Source organism: Chanos chanos, chromosome 13, assembly GCF_902362185.1.
Source record: "Chanos chanos chromosome 13, fChaCha1.1, whole genome shotgun sequence".
In the NCBI taxonomy this organism is placed as follows: domain Eukaryota; kingdom Metazoa; phylum Chordata; class Actinopteri; order Gonorynchiformes; family Chanidae; genus Chanos; species Chanos chanos.
This window is the reverse complement of record NC_044507.1, coordinates 19,598,712-19,620,623: the sequence shown is the minus strand read 5'-3', so window position 1 is coordinate 19,620,623 and position 21,912 is coordinate 19,598,712. Positions and strand designations below refer to the sequence as shown.

General features: G+C 42.2%; 1 protein-coding gene across 1 annotated transcript in view; it reads right to left on the bottom strand.

The window, feature by feature from the left end:
* The window catches only part of sdk1a (sidekick cell adhesion molecule 1a), a 196,997-nt gene that overhangs the window by 29,322 nt on the left and 145,763 nt on the right, over positions 1–21,912 (bottom strand). Inside the window, 12 exon segments of the mRNA XM_030790503.1 lie at positions 1,745–1,934; positions 3,152–3,267; positions 4,420–4,657; positions 5,536–5,686; positions 6,250–6,359; positions 9,731–9,852; positions 11,131–11,322; positions 12,960–13,058; positions 13,738–13,933; positions 14,257–14,372; positions 17,035–17,216; positions 18,244–18,384. Of these exon segments, the coding sequence (XP_030646363.1) occupies positions 1,745–1,934; positions 3,152–3,267; positions 4,420–4,657; positions 5,536–5,686; positions 6,250–6,359; positions 9,731–9,852; positions 11,131–11,322; positions 12,960–13,058; positions 13,738–13,933; positions 14,257–14,372; positions 17,035–17,216; positions 18,244–18,384 (1,853 nt within the window).

Sequence of the window (21,912 nt, the reverse complement as noted above, 5' to 3'; positions counted from 1 at the left end):
TCTTTCCTTTTGATGTACGGTGATAAAAGATAAAGGTGCTATCCTTCAAGACCTTAAAATCCCTCTGAATTCCACTTTTTTTTTTTTTTTTTTTTGGACTGCACTGTACCTTGGGTTCTTAATGAAGGCTGTTCTAGAGGGGGGGATTTAAAAGGCAAACACAGAGATAATTGCCGCCAAGGTCGAGTGAGCACAGACGAAAAGAGACACGCGCGGCTCCATGCCCGTCTTCTCCATCGTAAGAGGAGAGCGGTGAAATGGCCTAGGTTCTTTTGAGTCTGTCCAGAGGGAGCTCCACTTACCAGGCCCATTTAAAAAGAGACCCGTTATCTCTACTTGTGAGAGCGCTGGCGTTCCACACGACTGCAGGCATGCAGAGTCCATTAATCAGACTCCACCACTTCAGTGCTTTACACCCTAACCTACCTATATTACAATACAGCCTTTTGAAAATGCCTCTTACGAACAGGTGGGCTGGAGCGCTTCTCTGCCCTGTCTCCTCAGAGGAAAAGATCCCTCCTCGTTTGGCATTCAGGGCAGAGTTGCGCGACTAGGAAAAGCCTTCCGTGATACCTCGTTCTTCGTGTTCTTCGTGTTCGTGCGCGAGCATGTTTTTCTTCCTACCCCCAGGTAGATAACAGAGTCAAGCAAGAGCGTCATTCATTGAGAGCAGTGCTGTCAGATGATTCACTCTAGGAACTGTGGGAAATGTTTAAATATAATTAGATTTATTTAAAGTTAACTGAGGCGTATCTCGTGTAAGCAGGCCCCCTGGTGGCAGAGTTGTCCCTGGCGCTTAAACATTTAACGCCCCTGATTATCATGCTCTTTGTGACTGAAATTTGATGTGTGTGTATATGTGTGTGTGTGTGTGAGTACGCAGTCTCTGCTGAATACTCAGAGAGAAACAGAGAAAGCTCTAGTGACTGTTTTTTTTCCATCCCAGAATCCCATGTGACAGCACCTCCTTCACATGTCTCTGAGACTCTCAAATCTACAAAACCCTGGTGAACGGAAACAAAACTCTTTTTCAGTTCATAATTCCTTTACGCAGCTCATAATAAAATTATCATTTTAACTGCATTTACATTGTGAGTCTGTAAACAATACAAATATGCTAATTGTCTATATTATACAAACCAAGTGTAATCTTACCCTGGGAAAATGGGAAAACCTGCTTTCTACAACAGCTGAATAAAAAGGTTCGTGAAAGAGATTTCAAATAACTAATTGTCTTCCAAATGGTGAGTACATTTGGGATGAACCATAATTCCACCAGACCTCATGGCACTGACTGTATAATTTTTTTTCCCTGGGTAGGGGAGGCCAACTTTTAGAGAGACAGAGAGCTTATTTATGCTGTGGTGAAAATACATAGTCCATATATCCCCTCCACTGTATCCCACCAGTCCCCACACACAGACGGCCTCTCTGTCTCCTCTATATGAGTTTCTGTAGGGATCTGTTTGTAAGGTCCTGTCAGGCTAAATGACCGTTATTTGAAATAGATTGGAACCAGGCAGACCTCCCTTTTGGGTAGCTTGCACTGTACGGATTTATATAAGCAATGCATCATCAAGAAGCGCACTTTTCTAACCGTTTAAAAAAACTCGGATTTGAGAGATAAAGCGCTTCTCTTCCTGTGTGACAACAAAAGCCGGCATGCCGGAGTGAATTGGCGAACTGAGCGTTCCTCAAGGCTGAGAGCTGTGAAGGAATATTCGGAGAGAAAGCCCGGGCTTACCGTCGTCTTTTGTCCTCTCCAGCACGGCGGGGTTGCTCAGCTCTCCGTCACCGATGCGAGTGAAGGCCAGCACACGGATCTCGTACTGGACGTATTTCCGCAGGCCCCTGAGAAGGGCCGACTGCGTCAGGTTTCCCTTGACGACGTGCACCTGCGGTTCTGACCCGGAGTCCTTCTCTTTGTAGAAAACCTGAAAAACACGGACGCGGTTCTACCAAACGTCACCAGGCGACTTTACACACCACAGACAACAATGGCCAGTGTGACAGAAGTGTGCGAATTTAATGCTGACAGAAAGTTATTTATTTATTATTTAATTTTTTTTTTAAACCCACACAACAATATGTTTGCAGTGGGTAAAAGATATCTCAAGGTCTTCTCTTTACATGGATATTTTACAGTGTCTGTCTTCCGTTCTAATTGCTGTTGACTTAAAACCGGAGGAGGCTGCTCTGAACATATGGGTTCACAGCTCCACATCCCAGTGCAAATATTTGCCCTTCTTCAAGGGTTAGACTCGCAATTAATGCATTTACCGTCCGGTTCATTACCAAAAGTGAAAGGAGTGATGCTACTGTACTGTGCTGGGCATTAATTCTTAATGAGAAATTCTGGGAGAACAGCTCTTTATCTCTGACTGGTCTGTCATTATTCTGAGACACAAAGGAACACCATGAAGGACGTTTAAATGCTGCTTTTTTTTCCCTTTTTTTTTTTTAGTGGGGGTGGGAGGGTTGAGGGGGGGAGGGCACTTAACATATTTAAGGTTCAGTGTTTTCAGCATGTTTTTATGTGTTTAATTTTTTGTGCTAATGAGATACGGGATGTGTAATTTTTTATTTTTGTTAAGAATATGTTTTCATTCTGCCAGTTCAAAAGAAAAAAGGAGAGTCTAGAGGAGAAGTGGTCTGGGATTACTAACTGTAGGGAATTTCAGCATGTCAGGAATAAAAATTACACTTATTCCACCTCTTGAGAGAAACATATTCACTTTTCCTGAGGTCTTACATGTCATTTCATCATATCAAGTTTGTTGGTAAGGGTTGGGAGAGCTCGGACATGACCGATCCTTGTGCCTCTTAACGAGCTGGATTAATTTTCTCTTTTTCTTTTAACAACCTTCACGGTACATCGCTTGACCTTTATAACAGGTCATCGCTGCTCCTCTATAACAGGCCATCGCTGCTCCTCTATAACAGGCCATCGCTGCCCCTCTATAACAGGTCATCGCTGCCCCTCTATAACAGGCCATCGCTGCCCCTCTATAACAGGCCATCGCTGCCCCTCTATAACAGGTCATCGCTGCCCCTCTATAACAGGCCATCGCTGCCCCTCTATAACAGGCCATCGCTGCCCCTCTATAACAGGTCTTGTGTCATAAAAAGCCAGTTGTGAACAGTTGACCACCTTGTATCCAAGGATGTTGCCGTTCTGCTCCTGCTCCGGCACGGGTCCCCAGGTTACCAGGATGCGCGTTGAGCTCATGGCCTCGGCTGTCACGTTCTCTGGAGATCCAGACGGCACTGGGCAAACACAGTGATATCATAAACCTTCATCACGCTATGTTTTAACACAGCCCACGGTTCTGTGTAAACTGCAGGTCAGATCAGTAACTGAACCACCCACCCACACCCTCAGCAGAGGTGGTCCGGAGAACACACACTGCTGAGGTGCAGTAAGTGGCTTTAACATGAGTGTGTGTGCATGTGCATGTGTGTGAGTGTGAGTGTGAAGCGAGAGATGCCTCACTCAGCTGCTCGGGTTGGGTATGTTCACTCATCAGTAGAAGCAGACCTCTCCTCTGTAACACTGATAGACACTTTATGTAGGCAAAGCCTCATCAGGCAGCCAATCCTAGCCCTGCATGTCTCTCCACCTGACCACACTCCTACCATTACTGTATGACACCCCATTTGAAATCTTCACCGTCACATGAACCTCATTTGGGCATTACAGCTGCCCTGCATCAGCCCTAGGAATGGGTTTATTAAAAGTGTGATTTTTTTTCTGTTCGGCCTGAAACTGGCCAACACTTCTCTTGCCAGAGAGGGATAAAAGATAAGTAGGTGCACCACTGACTGCAAGGCGGACAATCATCATTTTATTTATCTGCACAAGAGGCCTGCACTCGTACAGAATATCTCCAATCAAATGACTCTGAGCTTCGAGTGGGGTGCTGTGAGGATACAGTCAAAATCGTTGCATAGAGAGAGAGAGAGAGAAGGAGAGAGAGAGAGAGAGAGAGGAGAGAGAGAAGGACAGAAAGAGAGAGAGAGAGAGAGAGAGAGATTTAATTTGAGGACCACCTGTTTGCCATTATTAATGCAATTTTCAATAGAGTGAATATTTCCAGATGTCCATCCCAGGAACCACTTGGAAAATATGGGCATTTCTCATATGACCGCCTGAAAGAGGTGCACTTTTCTATTAACTTGTTTACAATTTAATACTGACCAACAGCATGCTCATCTTAGGAGGCAAATTGAAAAACAGGAGACATACAGGTGGACGCAGTTTCCTCTCAAACTGGAAGTGCGCCTACTACTCCCTAATACACAGACATAGAATCTGACCTTTGCCTTGAAAATGATCTGCATGCAATGGACCAGGTGTCGACCGCGGGCTGGGAACTGCAGTGATCATGTGTGTGTTTGTGTGTGTGTGTGAATTCTCACCTGACTCCCGTGTCCGGCCCTTGACCGTGTCGCTCCAGGGCCCGGGGCCGATGGAGTTGAAAGCCTGGATCTGCAGCAGGTACTCCGTCCACTCCTCCAGTCCCTCCAGAGTCATCTCTCTCTCCAGCCTGTCGTTCACCAGCAGGTTACGAGGCTCGCCGCGCCCGTCCGCCCTCCGAACACGGATCCTATACCCCACCGACTCTGGGTTGCCGTTGTACTCCGTATCTGGCAGAGGCTGCGGAAGATAAAACCGTATTCACGGCCTGTCTCATCCACTAATCCGACCTGGGTGGGATGAGACTGGACATCTCCAAATGAAGCGGGCAGAGCATTATTAAATCAACATGCACCATAAATGCATAACTCCAGACTTGATAATGTTTCATCATCTTTATGGCCCTCGAAAATGAACTTAACATCTTGGTGTTGGGCCAACTTCTCCGTGAGTGAGATGTCACGAACGTCAGCCGGCCCTTGGCTCTTTTTTCTTTTTTTCGTTTTTAATTTCAGACAATGAAGAGCTTCGAAATGGAGAGACTCTCAATTTAACCGTTGGACCCTCTCACCATCGCCTTTCTGTATTTCATGTGAAAATCGATAAAATGTTGAGAAGGGGCCCGTGTTCGGTGGACCACATATGACTCAGCTTAATGACACTTTGGAGTAAAACGATGAGTCAAATTTAAGGTGTAATAGAAGCGATATGAGAAGGTCCTTAAACTGTCAGCCCTCTGCCTGAATTGTAACTCTGAAAAAAAGGGGATGTAATGTAAAAAGATATCATACTTAATTCCACCAAATTCAGTTACAAACTAGGTCCCCCCACAATGACATAAAAAGAAAAGAAAAGAAAAGAAAAGAGAAGAAAAGAAAAGAAAAGAAAAGAAAAGAAAAGAAAAGAAAAGAAAAGAAAAACAAAACTGTGAAAGTCAGGCATGTATAAATCACTGGACGATATGTTGTTCTGCATTTCCAACTGAAAGTGCGTTTTCTGATAAGAGGACTCGTGGTATTTGTTGGGGCACCACTGCACTTAAAGTGTTTGATGAGGGGAGCGTTTTCACTGCAGTTATAATGGGGCATTTGCTGAGAGTCGGGGGGGAAAGCTCTTACCACCCAGCGTAGCCACAGGCTGGTCTCACTGGCCGTGCGGACAGTCACGCTGCTGGGGGCCACGTCAGGGGGGGCCTGTAGAGTCTGGATCACGCGGGAGGGGGCACTCACGGGGCTCTGGCCCACGATGTTCACCTGTCGCATGCGGAACCTGTGACACACGCGCACACACACACACACATACACACACACACACACACACACACACACACACACACACAAAGGAATAAGATCACACATATATGCACACATAAAGAGACTATGAAATTTAAGTAATTGAAATTCTTGAAATTTCAAAATGAAAATGAAAATGACATTTCACAAAGACCCTTATTTTCATTAAGCATATACCTAACTTATTTATTTCATAAAGACTTATTTTCATTAAGTTATTCTAAGTTGACATGCTTTTCAGTGATAAACACAGACAATAATAAGGCCCAGCTTCCCCTAATAACTAACTCTCTAATGAAAACCATTGGAGTAAAATAAAGATTTTTTCTGGAAAGTTCCATAAGTGCTGGAACTGCAGCAGCTGCTGTAAGAAACAAATGATAAACCACAGGTGAGAGGAACACACAGAGATAAGGTGATCCATCATACAGGGTCAGAGCTAAAGGGAAAAAAGCAACTGTTTTGAGCAGGAACAGAAGAGAAACCAGAAAGTATTAGCATTGGCATGATTAAATGGAATGTGCTACTGTGTGCTCTTACCTGTAGTGGGTGAAGGGGATTAGATTTGGCACCTCCAAAACCTGAGCTTCCGGATCGTTCTCTTTCTCAAACAGGACCTTCCATTCTTCCTCGTCGCCAATGCTACCCACCTAATGGGGTGGAGCTAAAGTGTTAGACCCGCCCTTCACTGCTAATGCATTCATCCAACTAGCCAATTACTCATATATATATATATATATATATATACACACACACACACACACACACATCCAGTCCAGTTTATAGGAATGACAGAACTTGTGGAGAACGCTTCTCTTTTTCTTTTGCTTTTTTTCTCTTTTTCCTAATTTCTTCGTGGGTAAAGAATGCTCGTTTCTACCCTTTATATATATTTAAATAAGTCCGGTGAACTGAATCTTAAAAATGATGTGTTTGTGTTTGGAACGGAACTTTGTGAACTGACGTCTTTTGCGTTGTGGCTGGAACTAACTGTTACTGTGACTGTTAACCAATGTCTTGACTGTGTTTATTAACATTTTTTTCTTTTCTTTTTTTCCCTCCTCTTTCTTGTACAACCAGAACCTATTCTGACTATTGAAAGCATTGGAAATTTCCACCAGGCCAAAAACGTTTGGACATCTGTTGTTGGTACCTTGAAATTTGAGCTAGCCACAACAGGCTGTGTATGAATCTAGGCCCCACCAGACAGGTATGCTGGTCTGATAGGTGTAAAAAGGCCAACTGTAGACTCGTCTATTCTCTCGATTTTTTTTCCTTCTTCCTCTTCTCTCGCTCTCTTTCCCCGTGACGCTCCTGGAGGGTGTCTGTCGCCCAACTAAAAAGTACTTCCTTTACAGTCTGCCGTTTTTACTGCTATAATATATATATATATGTGTGTGTGTGTGTGTGTGTATATATATATATATATATATACATATACATAAATCAGGGCTTCTATTAGCTGGTAATTACCAGTTTTTGTCTGGTAAAATTGATTAAAAAAACAATAAATTAAAAACTTGCTGGTCAAAATGTCAGGTAATAATGCTCATACAAAACGTAGCTATAGCGAAGGCTAACCCTAAACAGGACATTTGTGTTTTGACTGCAAAGCAGCCTGCAGCCTTCTCTCTCTGCAGAATCCAATTAAGACAGTGCTGCGAAGTCATCTGGAGGAGGAGAGAGTGACGCGGCTTATGTGCATTCCAAGCTGCAAACACACATTGGACACGTTTGATTTCAAGTCGACAGCAGAGGACTTAGCCACAATAAAAAAAAATATAAGAGAATGAGATAATAAAATGCCACCTGGTAGCCTATAAGCTACATACTGATGCCATGTAGGCCTAGCCTTTTTTTTAAACAGGCTACAGATGTTTCAGGTTACAGATGTTTCGTAATAGCCTACATTTTAGCGGCTAATGTTGAGGTTTTCCTCAGTCGTTACTTTTCATTTCGCTTAATCATTACTGTTCATTAAATAATCAAACTGATTTGAGGTCGTTGTCTTTCGTCAAACTAGGTGTACATTATATTTGCGTTTGTGACATAGACTGTTACTGAAACATAACCAGCAAGTTTCAAATTTGTCTGGTAAAATAAATTCTTTCCGGATATATATGTATATTGGTGTGTGGGTGTGTGTGTGTGTGTGTACCAGGAGGAGGTGAAGGAGGAGTGATAGAAAGCCCTATTGACCACTGAGTACACAAAAATGATAAATTTCACTTACGGCACTTTATGAATGATTTAAAGAGACAAAGACTTAAACATTTTTAGTGAGGACCTCTGCCTGTAACAGCGTTGTTATCTACAGGACCACAGGAGAAACACTGAGACGAAAGAAGCGTTCTCCACACACACACACACACACACACACACACACAAAAAAACCTACACACCTACACATGAGCCCCCCTTGTGTTTGACACACAATGTGGGAGCAGGGTCTAAACCAATCAAAGCTCATGGCACTTAAGAAGATTTAGTATGACCAATGGACTGCACTGTATGCAGTAAGCATTTATGCCAACGTGATAGATTGGAGACGCATGGCACCTTATGCTGGTGACTGGAGCTGTATTTTATAGCTAGTGGGTATGCAGAGTCTGTCTCGTCTCTTCTCTCTCTCTCTTTTTTTTCTCTCTCCCTCTCTCAGTGACAGATTTTCTGCAGCTGCAGATAGCCTACCTCAATCAACTCAACAACCCAAGAAGGGTCTAGATGAAAGGTTGAATTTCCCTGCGAGTTTGGACGCAGGGGCAGGCAAATCAAAAAAAAAAAAAAAAAAAAAAAAGTTCAAAAAAAAAAAAAAAAAAGTTCAGTCTATTTCAAATTACATCTCTATGATTCAGTCTTTCATCGCTGTATGCTAACTTCCTACTCCTGCACTTCCAGATACACAGAGAAAATCCAAGTCATCACCAAATCCATACGCAGGGAGAAATGTAGGTCAAGTTGTGAGTGAAAATGAAGAAGGTATATGTACTGCATGGCCTGAACTGTGCGAAAAGCTACAAAGAGTATTTTGTGATGCGTAGAAATTTTTCCCATTCCTGTCATCTCTATGCTTGTGAAGACTGTTAGAACTGAGCTCAAAAGGAATTCCAGCATTGCGATTGCTATCAAAATAACCTCGTATTGTGTCGTAAAACAAGTGTGGACTGAATGAAAACATATTTAATGACAAGAAACATCTAACGGAGTCCAAAAAACATTCGACTGATTCCACTAAAGAGATACTACTTGCACAATCATCAACTGACCATCGAGGGAGGCTCGCCAAATGTTCTCTTTCAAAAATCAAAGACTTTTTATGCTCTTTGTTGGAGAAAAAAAGAACTAATTGAAAATCACTGACTATAAAAAGCAGACGACCATCGACAGGCAGCAAAGGACTGTCACATCAAAAAGCTGCTGGTTTTGTTATGTTACGGTTTCTTCTTCTTTAATTTTCAGAGACGAGCATACTCAAATGTGAATCAGCAACACACTCTCTCTCTCTCTTACTCCCTCTCTCTCTCTCTCTCTCTCTCCTTCTCTCTCTCTCCTTCTCTCTCTCTCTTTCTCTCTCTCTCTTTCTCTCTCTCTCTCTCTTACTCCCTCTCCCTCTCTTACTCCCTCTCTCTCTCTCTCCCTCCCTCTCTCTCACTCTCCCTCCCTCTCTCTCTCTCTCTTACTCCCCCTCTCTCTCTCTCTCTCTCTCTTACTCCCTCTCTCTCTCTTACTCCCTTTCTCTCTCTCTCTCTTACTCTCTCTCTCCCTCTCTCTCTCTCTCCCTCTCTCTCTCTCTCCCTCTCTCTCTCTCTCTCTGTCTCTCTCTCTCTTACTCTCTCTCTTACTCTCTCTCTCTCTCTCTCTCTCTCTCTCTCTCTCCCTCTAATGTATGAAATGTTTACGGTCCCCATTTCGTCACCCAGAGTCAAATGCCACATATTTGGTAAGTGTTGCAGTTTTCAGTCCGTTTGGTGGGAAAACACTGAGATGTAAATGAAGTAAATGAGCAGTCTCAGCCACTCACCTGCCCTTCCACTATCCACTTGGAGATAGATGTTTTCCCATCATCCCCTGCTCGGAATTTCAATGTGGCAGAACGAGAGCTGATTTTGGAGATAACGAGATTTGATGGGGGTCCAGGAAGTTCTGGATATGGGAGGAAAAAACAAAAAACAAAAAAACAGTCGACCACAACAACAGAAACAAATACACATTCACATCATCTCTCAGCACATCTGCCCCTCATGAGAACGGATGGACTGGAGGCATTAATCACTCTAGAGCGGCACTGAATCATTTATTCAACTGTTAAAATGATAAGGTATAAATCAAAGATGATGGACCCTAGGCATCAGCCTATGGAAGTCTCTAAGATTAGTTTAAGTAGAAGTATTATTTTTGATTTGGGGAAACTTTGAAGAAATGAAATCAAATAACAGACTATCCATAGCCTGGCATCTGCCACAAATCCCTGCTAAGCTTTGTAGCTGTCTGTTTTTCTAATATCTCACAATATGCACTTTTCTTTCTTTTTTTCTTTACTTTTCTTTTGGGTTTTTTTTTCCCTAGCAAGCATTATGGCTTCAGCTTGGCATTTGGCCATTTTCGCGTTTGTCTCTTTCAGGGAGAATGTATGCCTTTAAGCTAGTTTAGATGAAGGCTTCTCCTTCACAAGCACGTTTGATTTATGACCAGACATTGGAAACAACTTGCCAGCTTCCAGGGAGGAAAAAGGCCAGCTTAAAAGATCATCACTCATTTTCATACTGCTGATCTACACATTAGAGCAGCCACCTACAATACATATTATAAAATATGGATTACGATTGGGCGCACTTGTGAACTGCAAAAAAGGGCTCTCTGCTGTACAATGTGTCTGCATTACTACTGGAGTAAAAAAAAATGGGAATGTGTTAAGATAGCCCTGGGTGACAGAATAGCACTGATCAATAACTGTGTTAAGCTGAACATGCATCAAATGAACTCAGACTTCATGTGGAACATCCTTGGGGAGACTGCCTTAGTCAGAGAACACTGTCAACACAGACATCACTGTGAGTGGGCAAAACCCCAAAATATCTGTCTGCTCTTCTTTGCATCTTATATTCACATCTCTCTGTCTCTCTGTAAGAATATACACACATATATATATCAGACCATAAAAAAATTAAACTATATTAAACCCAGTTTTTGTATGTATAATTTGTTAGCTGCGTTACTTCTAAGTGAACTAAATTATTAATTTAATTGATTTTGAGAATGAGCATTTGAACGACTGGATTACTCTGAACACTGCTGATAAAAGTTCATATTTCTCCTCTTTTGAAGCATCCTTCCTTTCGTAATGACCAACCTGAGCAAGGAATGTGACCACACAGACAGACACTTCAGAGGAGAGAGACACCATAGATTAGCAGCACTCACCGGGTGGGACTCCTGAAGATATGGTGGAGGATGTGACCGCGCCCATACCGGCCCCGGTCATGGCGGCCACCTCCAGGGTGTATGTAGTCAGAGAGGTCAGGCCTGTCACCTTGTACTCCAGAGTATTGTTGGGCATGGTCCGGGCCACGCGTGTGGAGTTTTTCCCCTGGACTTCCCAGGACACCAGGTAGCCTTAAACAGCCCACACACAGAACAGTGACTGAAACCGGCGCTTATAGCAAAAAAAAAAAAAAATTAAAAAAAAAAAAAATAAAAGCCACTGGCATCAAACAAACTAACAAGCAAAGGGGAACCAAAGCTCATTTTGCAATTTCGCTCCCACTGTGCCAATGTGAGACAAGTAGTCCCCGGACGTTTGAGATCGGGAACGGGATTTTTCACACGCTGCAACTCGAGATAAACAATTCTCTTAGACCCAAACTCTGCGGGGTGAGAAAGACGACCTCAGTATAGTATGGTTGTCTAGACCTTGGACCCTGGCCCCTAACCTGCATCTAACTGAGACTAATAGCCAGGAGAGGTCCTGTGTAATTTGCTGTTTATTGGGAGTATTTTCTTCCACAGTCAGCACTGTTTCCAATCACTGAATGTCCTCTCCCATTGAGGCTCTCATAAATCAAGCTTTGCACTGGGAGGCCCTGGGACAAACAAGCATACCCAACACTCAAAGGGCAACAATGCTGTGTTTACTGATATAGACAAGAGCCATTCAGCCCAGTGTTCTACTAATGTCATTCCCTTCCCTAATCTGAATCCAATGCCATTCGATGTCTTTCTCTCAAACCCCCCTTCTTTCTCTCTTTCTAGTCTGCTTTCCATCTCTCTTTGTAGCCTTCTTTCCATCTTTCTTTCTGTTTCTGGTAACTTTTAATGGCGGGTATCTTTTGCCTCCTTGCGAGAGTACTCTTCATCAAATCCCATTTCTGTCACTCGAGACCCGTTGATATTTTGTCTTTTCTTTGGTTGGAAACAGTAGCACATGTTCACAGTCATCTTTAGCTCAGTTGGACTGGATTTGATTCTCTGCAGTTAAAGTAAATGATTAGTTCACTCCTGCTCTGGCCGTAATGACTGGCTACACAGCGGGAAGCATAAACAACGTTACTGGCACGCATACAAAAACACACACACGCACACACACACTCACACACACACACACACACACACACCCATTCACAATGCCAGCCTTTCAGAACATCACAATACAACAGGCAGAGGGAATAGTTTTGTGCAAACAACAAAGCAATAATTGCCTTTGAGCCAAAAAAAAAAAAAGAAAAAAGAATAAAAGGAGAAAAAAAAAACCCAATGGAGTGTTAAATAGAAGTGTATCCATTAATGAAGCAGTAGGAACGCAGAATACCTGCTTAATGAATATGGAGCACCCTAAAAAGGCCCACCTGCACAGCCTAATGTGATGTTCAACTACATTTAGACAGAGGGGGACAGATTTAACTTCATTTTCCATCAAAGAGAAATGTAACAGCCCAAGCATTTTCCTTCCACCAACAAAGGAACTTCAGAGAGTAGATTTAGACATTCAGGGGTAGGGCTTATATGATAATATGCTTGTCCCCCCCCCAGTCTCCCCGAACCCCCAAAATATTTTCACCTCCGTAGTCTATTTTCGCTGTGGAAATGGGATATAATGGTTGTTTTGAAATGTTGGGATTTATGCTTACGGCTGACGTAGTGCTGTGAAATCCAAGAAACAAACTCTGTGCATTGTTGTGGAAGAGATTATGAGGCTGTGGAGGTAGCGCTGCCTTGGCGATGGTAAAAACAGACCCAGGCGGGCATAAACTCACCTAAGATGATGCCGTTTTTATCCACGGGCTCCTCCCAGCTCACTCTCAGGGAGGTGTCCAGGATCTCTGTAAAGCTCAGGTGTCCCACTGGACCAGGGGCTGGGTTCCAAACATAACACACAAAAACACGCACATACACACACACACACACACACACACACACACGCACGCACGCACACAGACATAGAGGAATAAGAATCACGCTGTGTTTTTTTGTTTGTTTGGTTTTTTTTGGAATGTTACCATAACTCACCCTCTTCGACTCAGATGAGATGCAATGCAGAAAAAAACTGTTCCTATGGCAACAACTCTTGATAAGCTCTAATCAAATTAACCTAACAATTTGTAGCATCACAAAAGTATTTATGGGTACTCTGAAATGTCAAAACACAACCTGACATTATAATTCATGTTCAGCTCACAGCAGAGTCTGAACAAACCATTAACATAACTTGTACCTGATTGAAATTCAAGCATCAAAATGCCACTCGAGAAAAGATGACTTTAAAAGCGGTCTCAATATGTGTTGCAGCTGAAACTAACAAAATCTGAAACGATGTGGCTGAAACACTGAAGAAAGAACATTTTGTTTTCCAAAGGATTCATTTTTTGCAATCAGACTAATTAGCGTGCATATTAAGAGAACTGTAATTACACTATAACCTGCTACCGCAAGCCATTACTGTGAGACAGAACATAAAATTGTGACTCCCACAAAATGCACTACAGTTCCCAGAGTGCAACTCCTGTCTCTGTGGTATGGCTGTGCATGACTTACTGTCTTCGTGCGTCTGGACAAGCTTGGGTGTACTCCGAGGCCCGTTCCCTGGCGTGGTGAAGCATAGTACAGATGTCAGATACCAGGTAAACTTCTTCAGGCCGCTGATGTAACCAAGGTGACGGGTGCCGTGGTAATCTGGGGTGATGGTTACCACCTTAATGCTGTCTGGAGAATGTTCTGGCCATGCCATTAGCTGGGGAGAGAGTGAGATGTCACTCAAACTGATGGCAAAGGGGAAAAAAAAAACTACAAGGAAGTACAATAAAAAAGAGACTCTTTGAATCAAAAAGTATGTCATAAATTCAATATTCCTCTGACACACATCATAAGAGTATAAGCCATCGATCAGATGATGTAGGGTTTAGGATGAAAGGCAAAATCTTTAATCAAAGAGCTGGTCAAATATTTTTTTAAGTAAACAGGGACTATCTAATAGTCTACTTCAGATACTGGACACCACAAAAAAATCGATCGTTCTTTTTCAAAGGCTGTCTACACCAGGAGAAATGAGATTACCTTGTAACCTTGATTAATGCCGTTAATGAACTGCTGAGGTGGTGGATTCCATGTAAATTTGATTGTAGTTGAGTTAATGGCTGTTGCCTCCACACCCTGAGGGGGCGCTGTTGGCACTGTAAGAACAAAAGCTTGTGAGGTACTTCAAGTGAATACCATTTATCAGTCCAATGTAGTAAGAAATCCAAACCCTTAGTGCTTCAAGTACACTGAAATTACAGCTTTGAAATGACCCACTCTTACTCCAACATCTGATCCATGTGCAAGCTATACTTTATGTACAACATTAAAAGGCAGTTGTGTAAACTTCTCTCTCTCTGTGGAGGGCGATTCTTCTCTCTTCAGAAAGGGAGTTTAAATGTATAACACTGGAGTAATTTTAGATTATTAGTTTGAGCTTGAAACAGTCATGTATGACATCAGAACAGACATAAGTTGTATATTCTTCTACCACACACCTGCAGTACTCTATTGTAGTTCGTAGCGGAAAAGAAAAAAAAACAAAAAACTTCAGCCATACCAAAGTCAAATCTCACTCTCTCCATTGGACAAGGAAGCACTAATGACCTAGATTTGGTAGTCTGTTTCTAATGACAACCTGTGTCAACCATAGGGGGTTCTCAGAGCACTAAGCCTCCTAGCACACGACACCAGCATCAGAGTCCCTCTAAGCAATATGGGATATTTAATGCACATTTCTCCCCTTGATCTCTGTAGTTGAGTGGTACAAGAAATCTGCCTTACTATTCTGAGAGCGCCACGAATCATCTGCTGATATAGACTGACTGTGAAATATCACATTGAAAACAAAAATAAGCCAATAAATATACGGAAAGATATTGCATGTGAACGATGTGACTATGAAAGTTGTCTTTGCGTTTACAAATGAACAGATGCTTAATTTGGCCCTCATGTCAATTTGTAGTCGTGGTAACAACACGGCGTAGGTATCAAATTGTCCATTATAATGATTGACAAGGAGATTTAAATAACATTGGTGTTCATTAGCCTAAACCACACACGTTCCTTTTTCCCACGGCATACCTGTTCTTGAAAAAGCCCCTGACCTTTTTCTTTCTCTCTTCTTTCTTTCTTTTTTTTTTCTTTTTTTTTTCATGAGGTAACGATTTGAAATTTGAAGCTTACATGCAACAGGCGAAGGAAGAAGGAAAAATATTCTCTTTTTTTTGTGGTTTTGATATGTGGTAACCTTGTAGAAGGGCAGAGGTGGGTGGACAGGCGGCCAAAGCCGCCTAACTGAGTCTTCCACAGTAAGGATCTCTCTTTTTGAAATACGTCCAACGCGGACCTTTGGACATCAACACTGTCGGTCTGTAACTTGCAACAGCAAAAGGTTCAGGTCTCCTGTCTTTGATTTATTACACTGAATTTCAGACTGCAATAGTGTGGGACACAATCCCTGAAAAAAATTGCTGCTACCTATCAAACAGAAAAGCATATACATCTATAAGATAACTAGTTAAACAGCTGGGCTCTAGGGATATATATATATATATATATATAAAAACTTCTATTTTCTGGACAATTTTGCTTTTCACTGAGATAAACCACGTTTCTGGTGTATTCTCTATGAGCAAAACATATTCTTGGTGGCAAGACGCGGCTCAGAAACGGATCAGGAGAATAATGGGGGGAAGGGATGTCATTGAAAGTTAGACGCTGTGGAGGATGAAAGTTGAAACATGGGCCTTGCCAGCCATTCAGTCAATCTGAATCACCTAAGACGGCAGAGGACTGAGGTGAGGCTTTTTAAACGTAGCAGAGTATTGAACTACACTTCGGAGGCACGGAGCCAAAAAAATTGGAATCATTTTTGGTGTAGCCTCTTAAAAAATGAGCTAATACCATATCCCACTGCCTTTCTTAACAAGTTAGTGATGGGCTTGGGAGAAAAGGCCTGAGGCAACAACAAACGGAGGAGCAGGAGGAGGAAAAGGAGAAGAAGAAGAAGAAGAAGAGGAAGAAGAAGAGGAAGAAGAAGAAGAAGAAGTTCTTTTTTTTTGTAAGTTGAGTCATGTAAGCATGTTGCTTATGTGATATTAATCATGAGCTCCTATATTACCACAGAGAATGATCCTTTTCACTTTAAATCCAGTTCTATCACATTACAGGAGGCTTCTTCAGCGTAAACCGTCAGTTTGGTTTAATGCTGCCATTCACCAAAGGAGGGAAATTGGCTGGGGGTAACGGCATAGACAGATCTCTGTAAAAACTTTGCCTGCTTTGGATGCATCAGTAACGTTCAGCTGCATCGTGGAAGTACTTTTGAATACGTCTAATTAGACAGATGAAGGGTCTCTACGTGCAGTCAATACATTTACCTCCTCTTGAGATAATCATCTAAATGACCAATCAGACGAGCCGAAACATTCTGAAATGCATTTCACTGAGTCTCGTCATCGAGCTTTAATTAATAGTATAGCGTCAGAAAAAAAAAAAAAAAAGCTTCAGGGATAATTGATGTAATTGTTTTGAAGAGGATTAACTTCAAAGTCAGCCGACTGTAGCCACTACTCAGTCGCACAAGAGGGGCTGAAAATGGAAGCAGCATTCTACTCAGGGCAGGCATCACGAACCAGGCAAGAGGGGGAGTGGGGAAAACAAGCAGTGCTTCAGCTGTGCTCTGGACAGCGTGGCCTCTGCCCTTTCACGAAACCCTCCTCCTCCTCCTCCAAGTCCTGCCAGAAAATGTGTTGAGAGAAAAGAGAGGGAAAAAAAAAAAAGAAGAACGGCGCAGTGAAGGCCAAGAGGTCTTACCTCCCTGCAGCGTGTACTCTGTCACTGGCAGGCTGAAAACGCCCAGGCCGGCCCCAGTGTAAGCCGCCACCTGGATCTCATACTGGGTCCAGATGATAAGCTCAGTGATCAGGCAGTAGTTAATCTCCGGGCTGGTGATGTTCTTCTGCTGGTACTCTCCGGGGAGCCCGGCCAGGCGATACCTGCAGTAAGGGAATCGATGACCGAGAGGCTTAGTGAAAACGATTTCCTCGCAGGTTGCCAATCCATTAGACTGCCCTTCCACACGCCATAAGTACTGAAGCCTACTCTTCCTCAAGGAGAGAGGGAGCTCCATTCAGTAGATACTGAATACGCTGGACACCTGGCTATTAACATATCGTGCTATTTACATAGCCGGTGTCTAAGAGTAACAGGTAAATGCATCAAAGACTGAGGGAAAAAAATGCTATTATACACAGCTGACACAATAAGGTTTCTAAAGGGATCTTGAGGCCTGTCAGAGTTAATGAGGAGCACTGGTGATAAACACTAAAAGCTCTCTGCACATAACTACATCCTGTTGAACCACCACGGTGCTGAGAGATGAGAAGAGACTGTATGTTAATGCGAGGACCAGCTGGGTGAGTAGACAGAGCCTCTCTCTCTTCTGAACAGTGGGAAGCCAGGCAGAGCTGAATGTACAACCTCCCGTCCAACACAACGGGCAGCCCAAAAAAAAAAACCCCTCGGCCTGCCTGCAGCTGTGTCCATGCCCTTCCCAGAAATCCAGCTCCTGAGCGAAAAAACTACAACCCGAAACACCCACAGGGCCTGCTACCTCACCTCATCGCCATATTAGAGTTTAATGATACGTCAACAACATCCAGCCTGTGAATTTTGACCCAAGTAATAACAGCTCTGCTTTCTTTTTAACACTGTGTCTAACGCAGTCATTCATTTACGTCTTGACTAAGAAAAGACAACACTGGCATCTCCTATGAAAAAAAAACAAAAAACAAAAAAAAAAAACATACAAGATATCAAAATGTCCATTAAATTAGCTTTTGAGGAAAAAGAAGATATTTCCACTGAATGAACAAATCTAGTTATTTTCCACACGCACTTAAAATGGGAGTCTGACAGAACTCTGTCTTTTTCTTTTTTTAATAATTCTATCTGAGATAACAGGAGCCCACATTATAAGGGAGCCACAGCGCTGGTGGCGTGGTGTAATGCATTTAAACTCACCTGAGGACATAACCCCGTAGCACCCCATTAAGCTGCGGCTCTGGCGGGGGCTGCCACTGGACCATTATGGACTGGTTGGTCCTGCCGCTGGCCACAATGTTTTTGGGCGGTGCGCTGGGCGGCTCTTCGCGTAACATCAACCTGTTGGGAGACAAGAGACCACTGACATTACCACAGTCTCATATAAGCGGGAAATAACACTACTATGACAGTCTCATATATATATATATATATATAAACTGAATGCCTCCAGTGCTGTCTCTCCACATAAACACCATATGTGTGTGCGTTGGTCTTACTGGTCTCATGTAATTGATTTATAGTTCAGAGCTTCTAGGGTTTGCTGTCTTGCTGTAGGGCACAACAGCAATCTTCTTGTTGTGAGTTATCAGTGTGTAATCCCTTGGTCATTTCTGAGTCTGGTACACCATGACACGTCCACCCACTCCATCACAGGCACTCAAGCCAGCCACAATTTAGCAGAAAAGCCTCTGGTCTTAAAGGCTGATGCTTATGTGGGTACCCTGTGAGGGAGTATGTGTTAGTGTGAGAGTGTGTGTGTGTGTGTGTGTGTGTGTGTGCGTGTGTGTGTGCGCGTGTATGTGTGTGTGTTTTCACAAGCTATTTTTGGAAGTCCAACACCCTCCGGTTGTCTGAGTTCTTTCAGTTTTGTCTTTCATTACTGTAACATTGACCATCAAAACGCGTAAAAAGGAAGAAAACAACACTCTACTGTGACCCATCAGTTACGACTGATAGGGCTATGCTCAGTAATCAGGGGTAACTGAGACGTGTTTTTAATGTCATATGGTGCTCTAATGTCATTTGGTGTTATCTGTTGCAGCATGGGATCTTTTGAAGCCACTGGCAGGTTAAAAGCCTCCTTTTCTGAACATGTCGCAGCGATGACATTTATGACAGTCTGCGCTGACAGAGAAATGCAGTTTTAAGGACAGCTGTAAGGTCTTAATTGCAGTTTACTTAAAGGTCTGTGAGCTTTCTAGTTGATTGAAACTTGGCTGGGATTCAAAAATTGCCGCAGTAAACCAAACACAAACAAAAACCTGCCCAGATTTCCTATTCACATAATAAAACATTGTAGATAAGACAACATGACAAAATGTGTCAGCAATGAATTTTGACAGCACAATGGCATGACAGGACTGATGATGCTTGTAATGTGAAATAACAGGCTGCGTAGCTTGGAGGAGCTATGAGTAATGAAAACAAGATAAAAAACTAAAATTGTTCTGTGTGGAGTACTGCAAAGAATAAAAAAAAAAAAAAAGAAAGAAAAGAAAAGAAAAAAAAAATGAAGAGGAAACAGAGTCTGTGGCTGAGTTTGTATTAACTGAGTCTGTAAGTTGTAATAGTTGAATTTGTCCCGGGGAGCAGATGATATTCTTCATAAAGTGTGCAAGAGTATGAGAATGACTCACTGCACTTCATGTATAACTTAATAATAAAATTAATATATTATAAACCATAATTAATACTGAACTGATCCTCGGGTAAGACGTGGCCATCACCTCAGATCTCAGAAGGGGCTGTTTTTCTTTCATCAGAGTAAATGATAATTTGAAGGTTTTGGTGTGGTCTTAAAAATTAGTCTTAAAATAATGTGGCTTTTTTTTAAATTAATGAAATTTGAAAATGAATCATGCATCAGGATTTTCATGACTAACAATGTCCACGGGTTCATCCTGAACTGTGCGTTTCATACTAATGGACAGTTAAATCTGTATTAAAATTTAATGGGATGACTGCGTTATTTCAGATTTATAGTCCCAGCCTCCTTAAATCTCAGTCCACTTGTTATTTCTCCCCAGAAGTCCATTTCATAATTAATGTCCTCAATAACCAATATCATGGAGCATTTCTCAGACAGTGTCTGTGTAAATCTGCTCTAATCATGGCCATAAGGAAGAACTACTTGTTTTAGATCAGAACAGCATCTCTCTTTCTCTCTCTCTCTCTCTCTCTTTCTCTCTCTCTCTCTCTCTCCCTGGCTGTCCTTCACAGGGTATTTACACATTTCTTACACACATAAAACATTAAACATCTGCCTCTGAACATAAAAAAAAAGCACAGGGGTGATCCATTAATTTCCATGCAAAACACAGTGTGTATGTGTGTGTGTGTGTGTGTGTGAGTGTGTGTATGTGTGTGTGCCTGTGTATGTGCGTGCGTGTGTTGGGGGACTAATGGAACAGTGTGAGAGTGGGAGTGAGCAAATAAAGGAAGCTAGTTAATCATCCATACAGTACCTAAAGCCCCCCCCCACCCAGGTTATTAATGCAGACGAACACCAACAGGAGTGTTTGAATGATTGTTGCGCCATGCACTACGGTTGAATATTTATGCCAATTTGGAACAGGCAAACCGTCCATCTGAGGACAAAAAAAAAAGACGGCTCCACTCAAGATAAATAGGAGCACAGCGATTCATGCCATGGCTCATTATGGACAAGGTGCTCCACACGGTTTTTATGGGCTTGTCAGGTGTTTACTGTTCCTTCTGCTTAATAAGCCCAAAAAGGACAGATGTGACAGGAAGCTCGGATTTGCCGGTGTGCAGTAAGAAGACTGATGGGCGCCTTCTAACACGTCCCTTCTGCTTACATTCTGTCCCTGAGAGAGCAGTTTCATCCCTAGACGTTATAAAGTGCTTAACAGATGTGGCAGGCGAACACTGGCTTAAGAGACAATAGGGCTGTTTTTTTTTTTTTTGAGTGCTAAGGGCACATTTCGAGAACTTTCATTTGACATGTTCTCTCCCTGTTACTCAGCAGAGATCTCTGGAACTAAAAAGCCTTTTTATCAGACCAAACTGTTTTGTTTTGTTTTGTTTTTCTTTTCTGTTTTGTTTTATGACTTAATCAACAGAAATGTCTTGCTATGCAGAAATGTGCACTCTTTGTTCACTGTTACATTCTAGCCAAGGCATATATGCAATTCACTTACAAAAATATATATATATAAAAATCTAATTTTACTGACCGTTTCATACCAAACCAACTCATAGTGGTAAATTGAGGGAGAGAGAGAGAGAGAGAGAGAGAGAGAGAGAAAGAGCGAGAGAGAAAGAGAGCAAAATATGAAGACAACCCACAGAGTACCTATAGTTGGAGGCACATTGTTTAAAATGACCATTTTCACAGTTCTGTTAAGGACTCAGGCGATTAATCTGGCAAACAGGCTCAAACTGGTTATCATTTATTCAGCACTGAAGAAAAGAAAAAACCCGTAATATCTAAGTAAAGCTATTAAATGATTCAAATATGAATGTTCAGTAAAACTTAAGTATTAATTGAGGTGATATTGGTATTAAGTTACTCCTGTTACTGTTTATATTTTAATAAGGTCGCTCATCACACCTCTAGCCCAAGATTAATTTGGGAGATGTTCTTAAATTTCAAGAAAAGTTAACAAATATATCTTCAGCCAGGAGGTCTTAAAGTCAGGGAGGTGCTTGGATGAGTCTTCTAATAGAGGAGTGTGGCTTAAGACTCTGCAAAAGCTCTCAGAAAACTTCCACTGGGAGTGTTACGATTGAATACTATGAGTATTCAATTCATACGAATCTTTCCAAAACAACATATACTTTTTTTTTCTTTGTATTGAGCCATTTCCAGAAGGTTCTTTTAAAATGTTTGGAATTATCTTTATA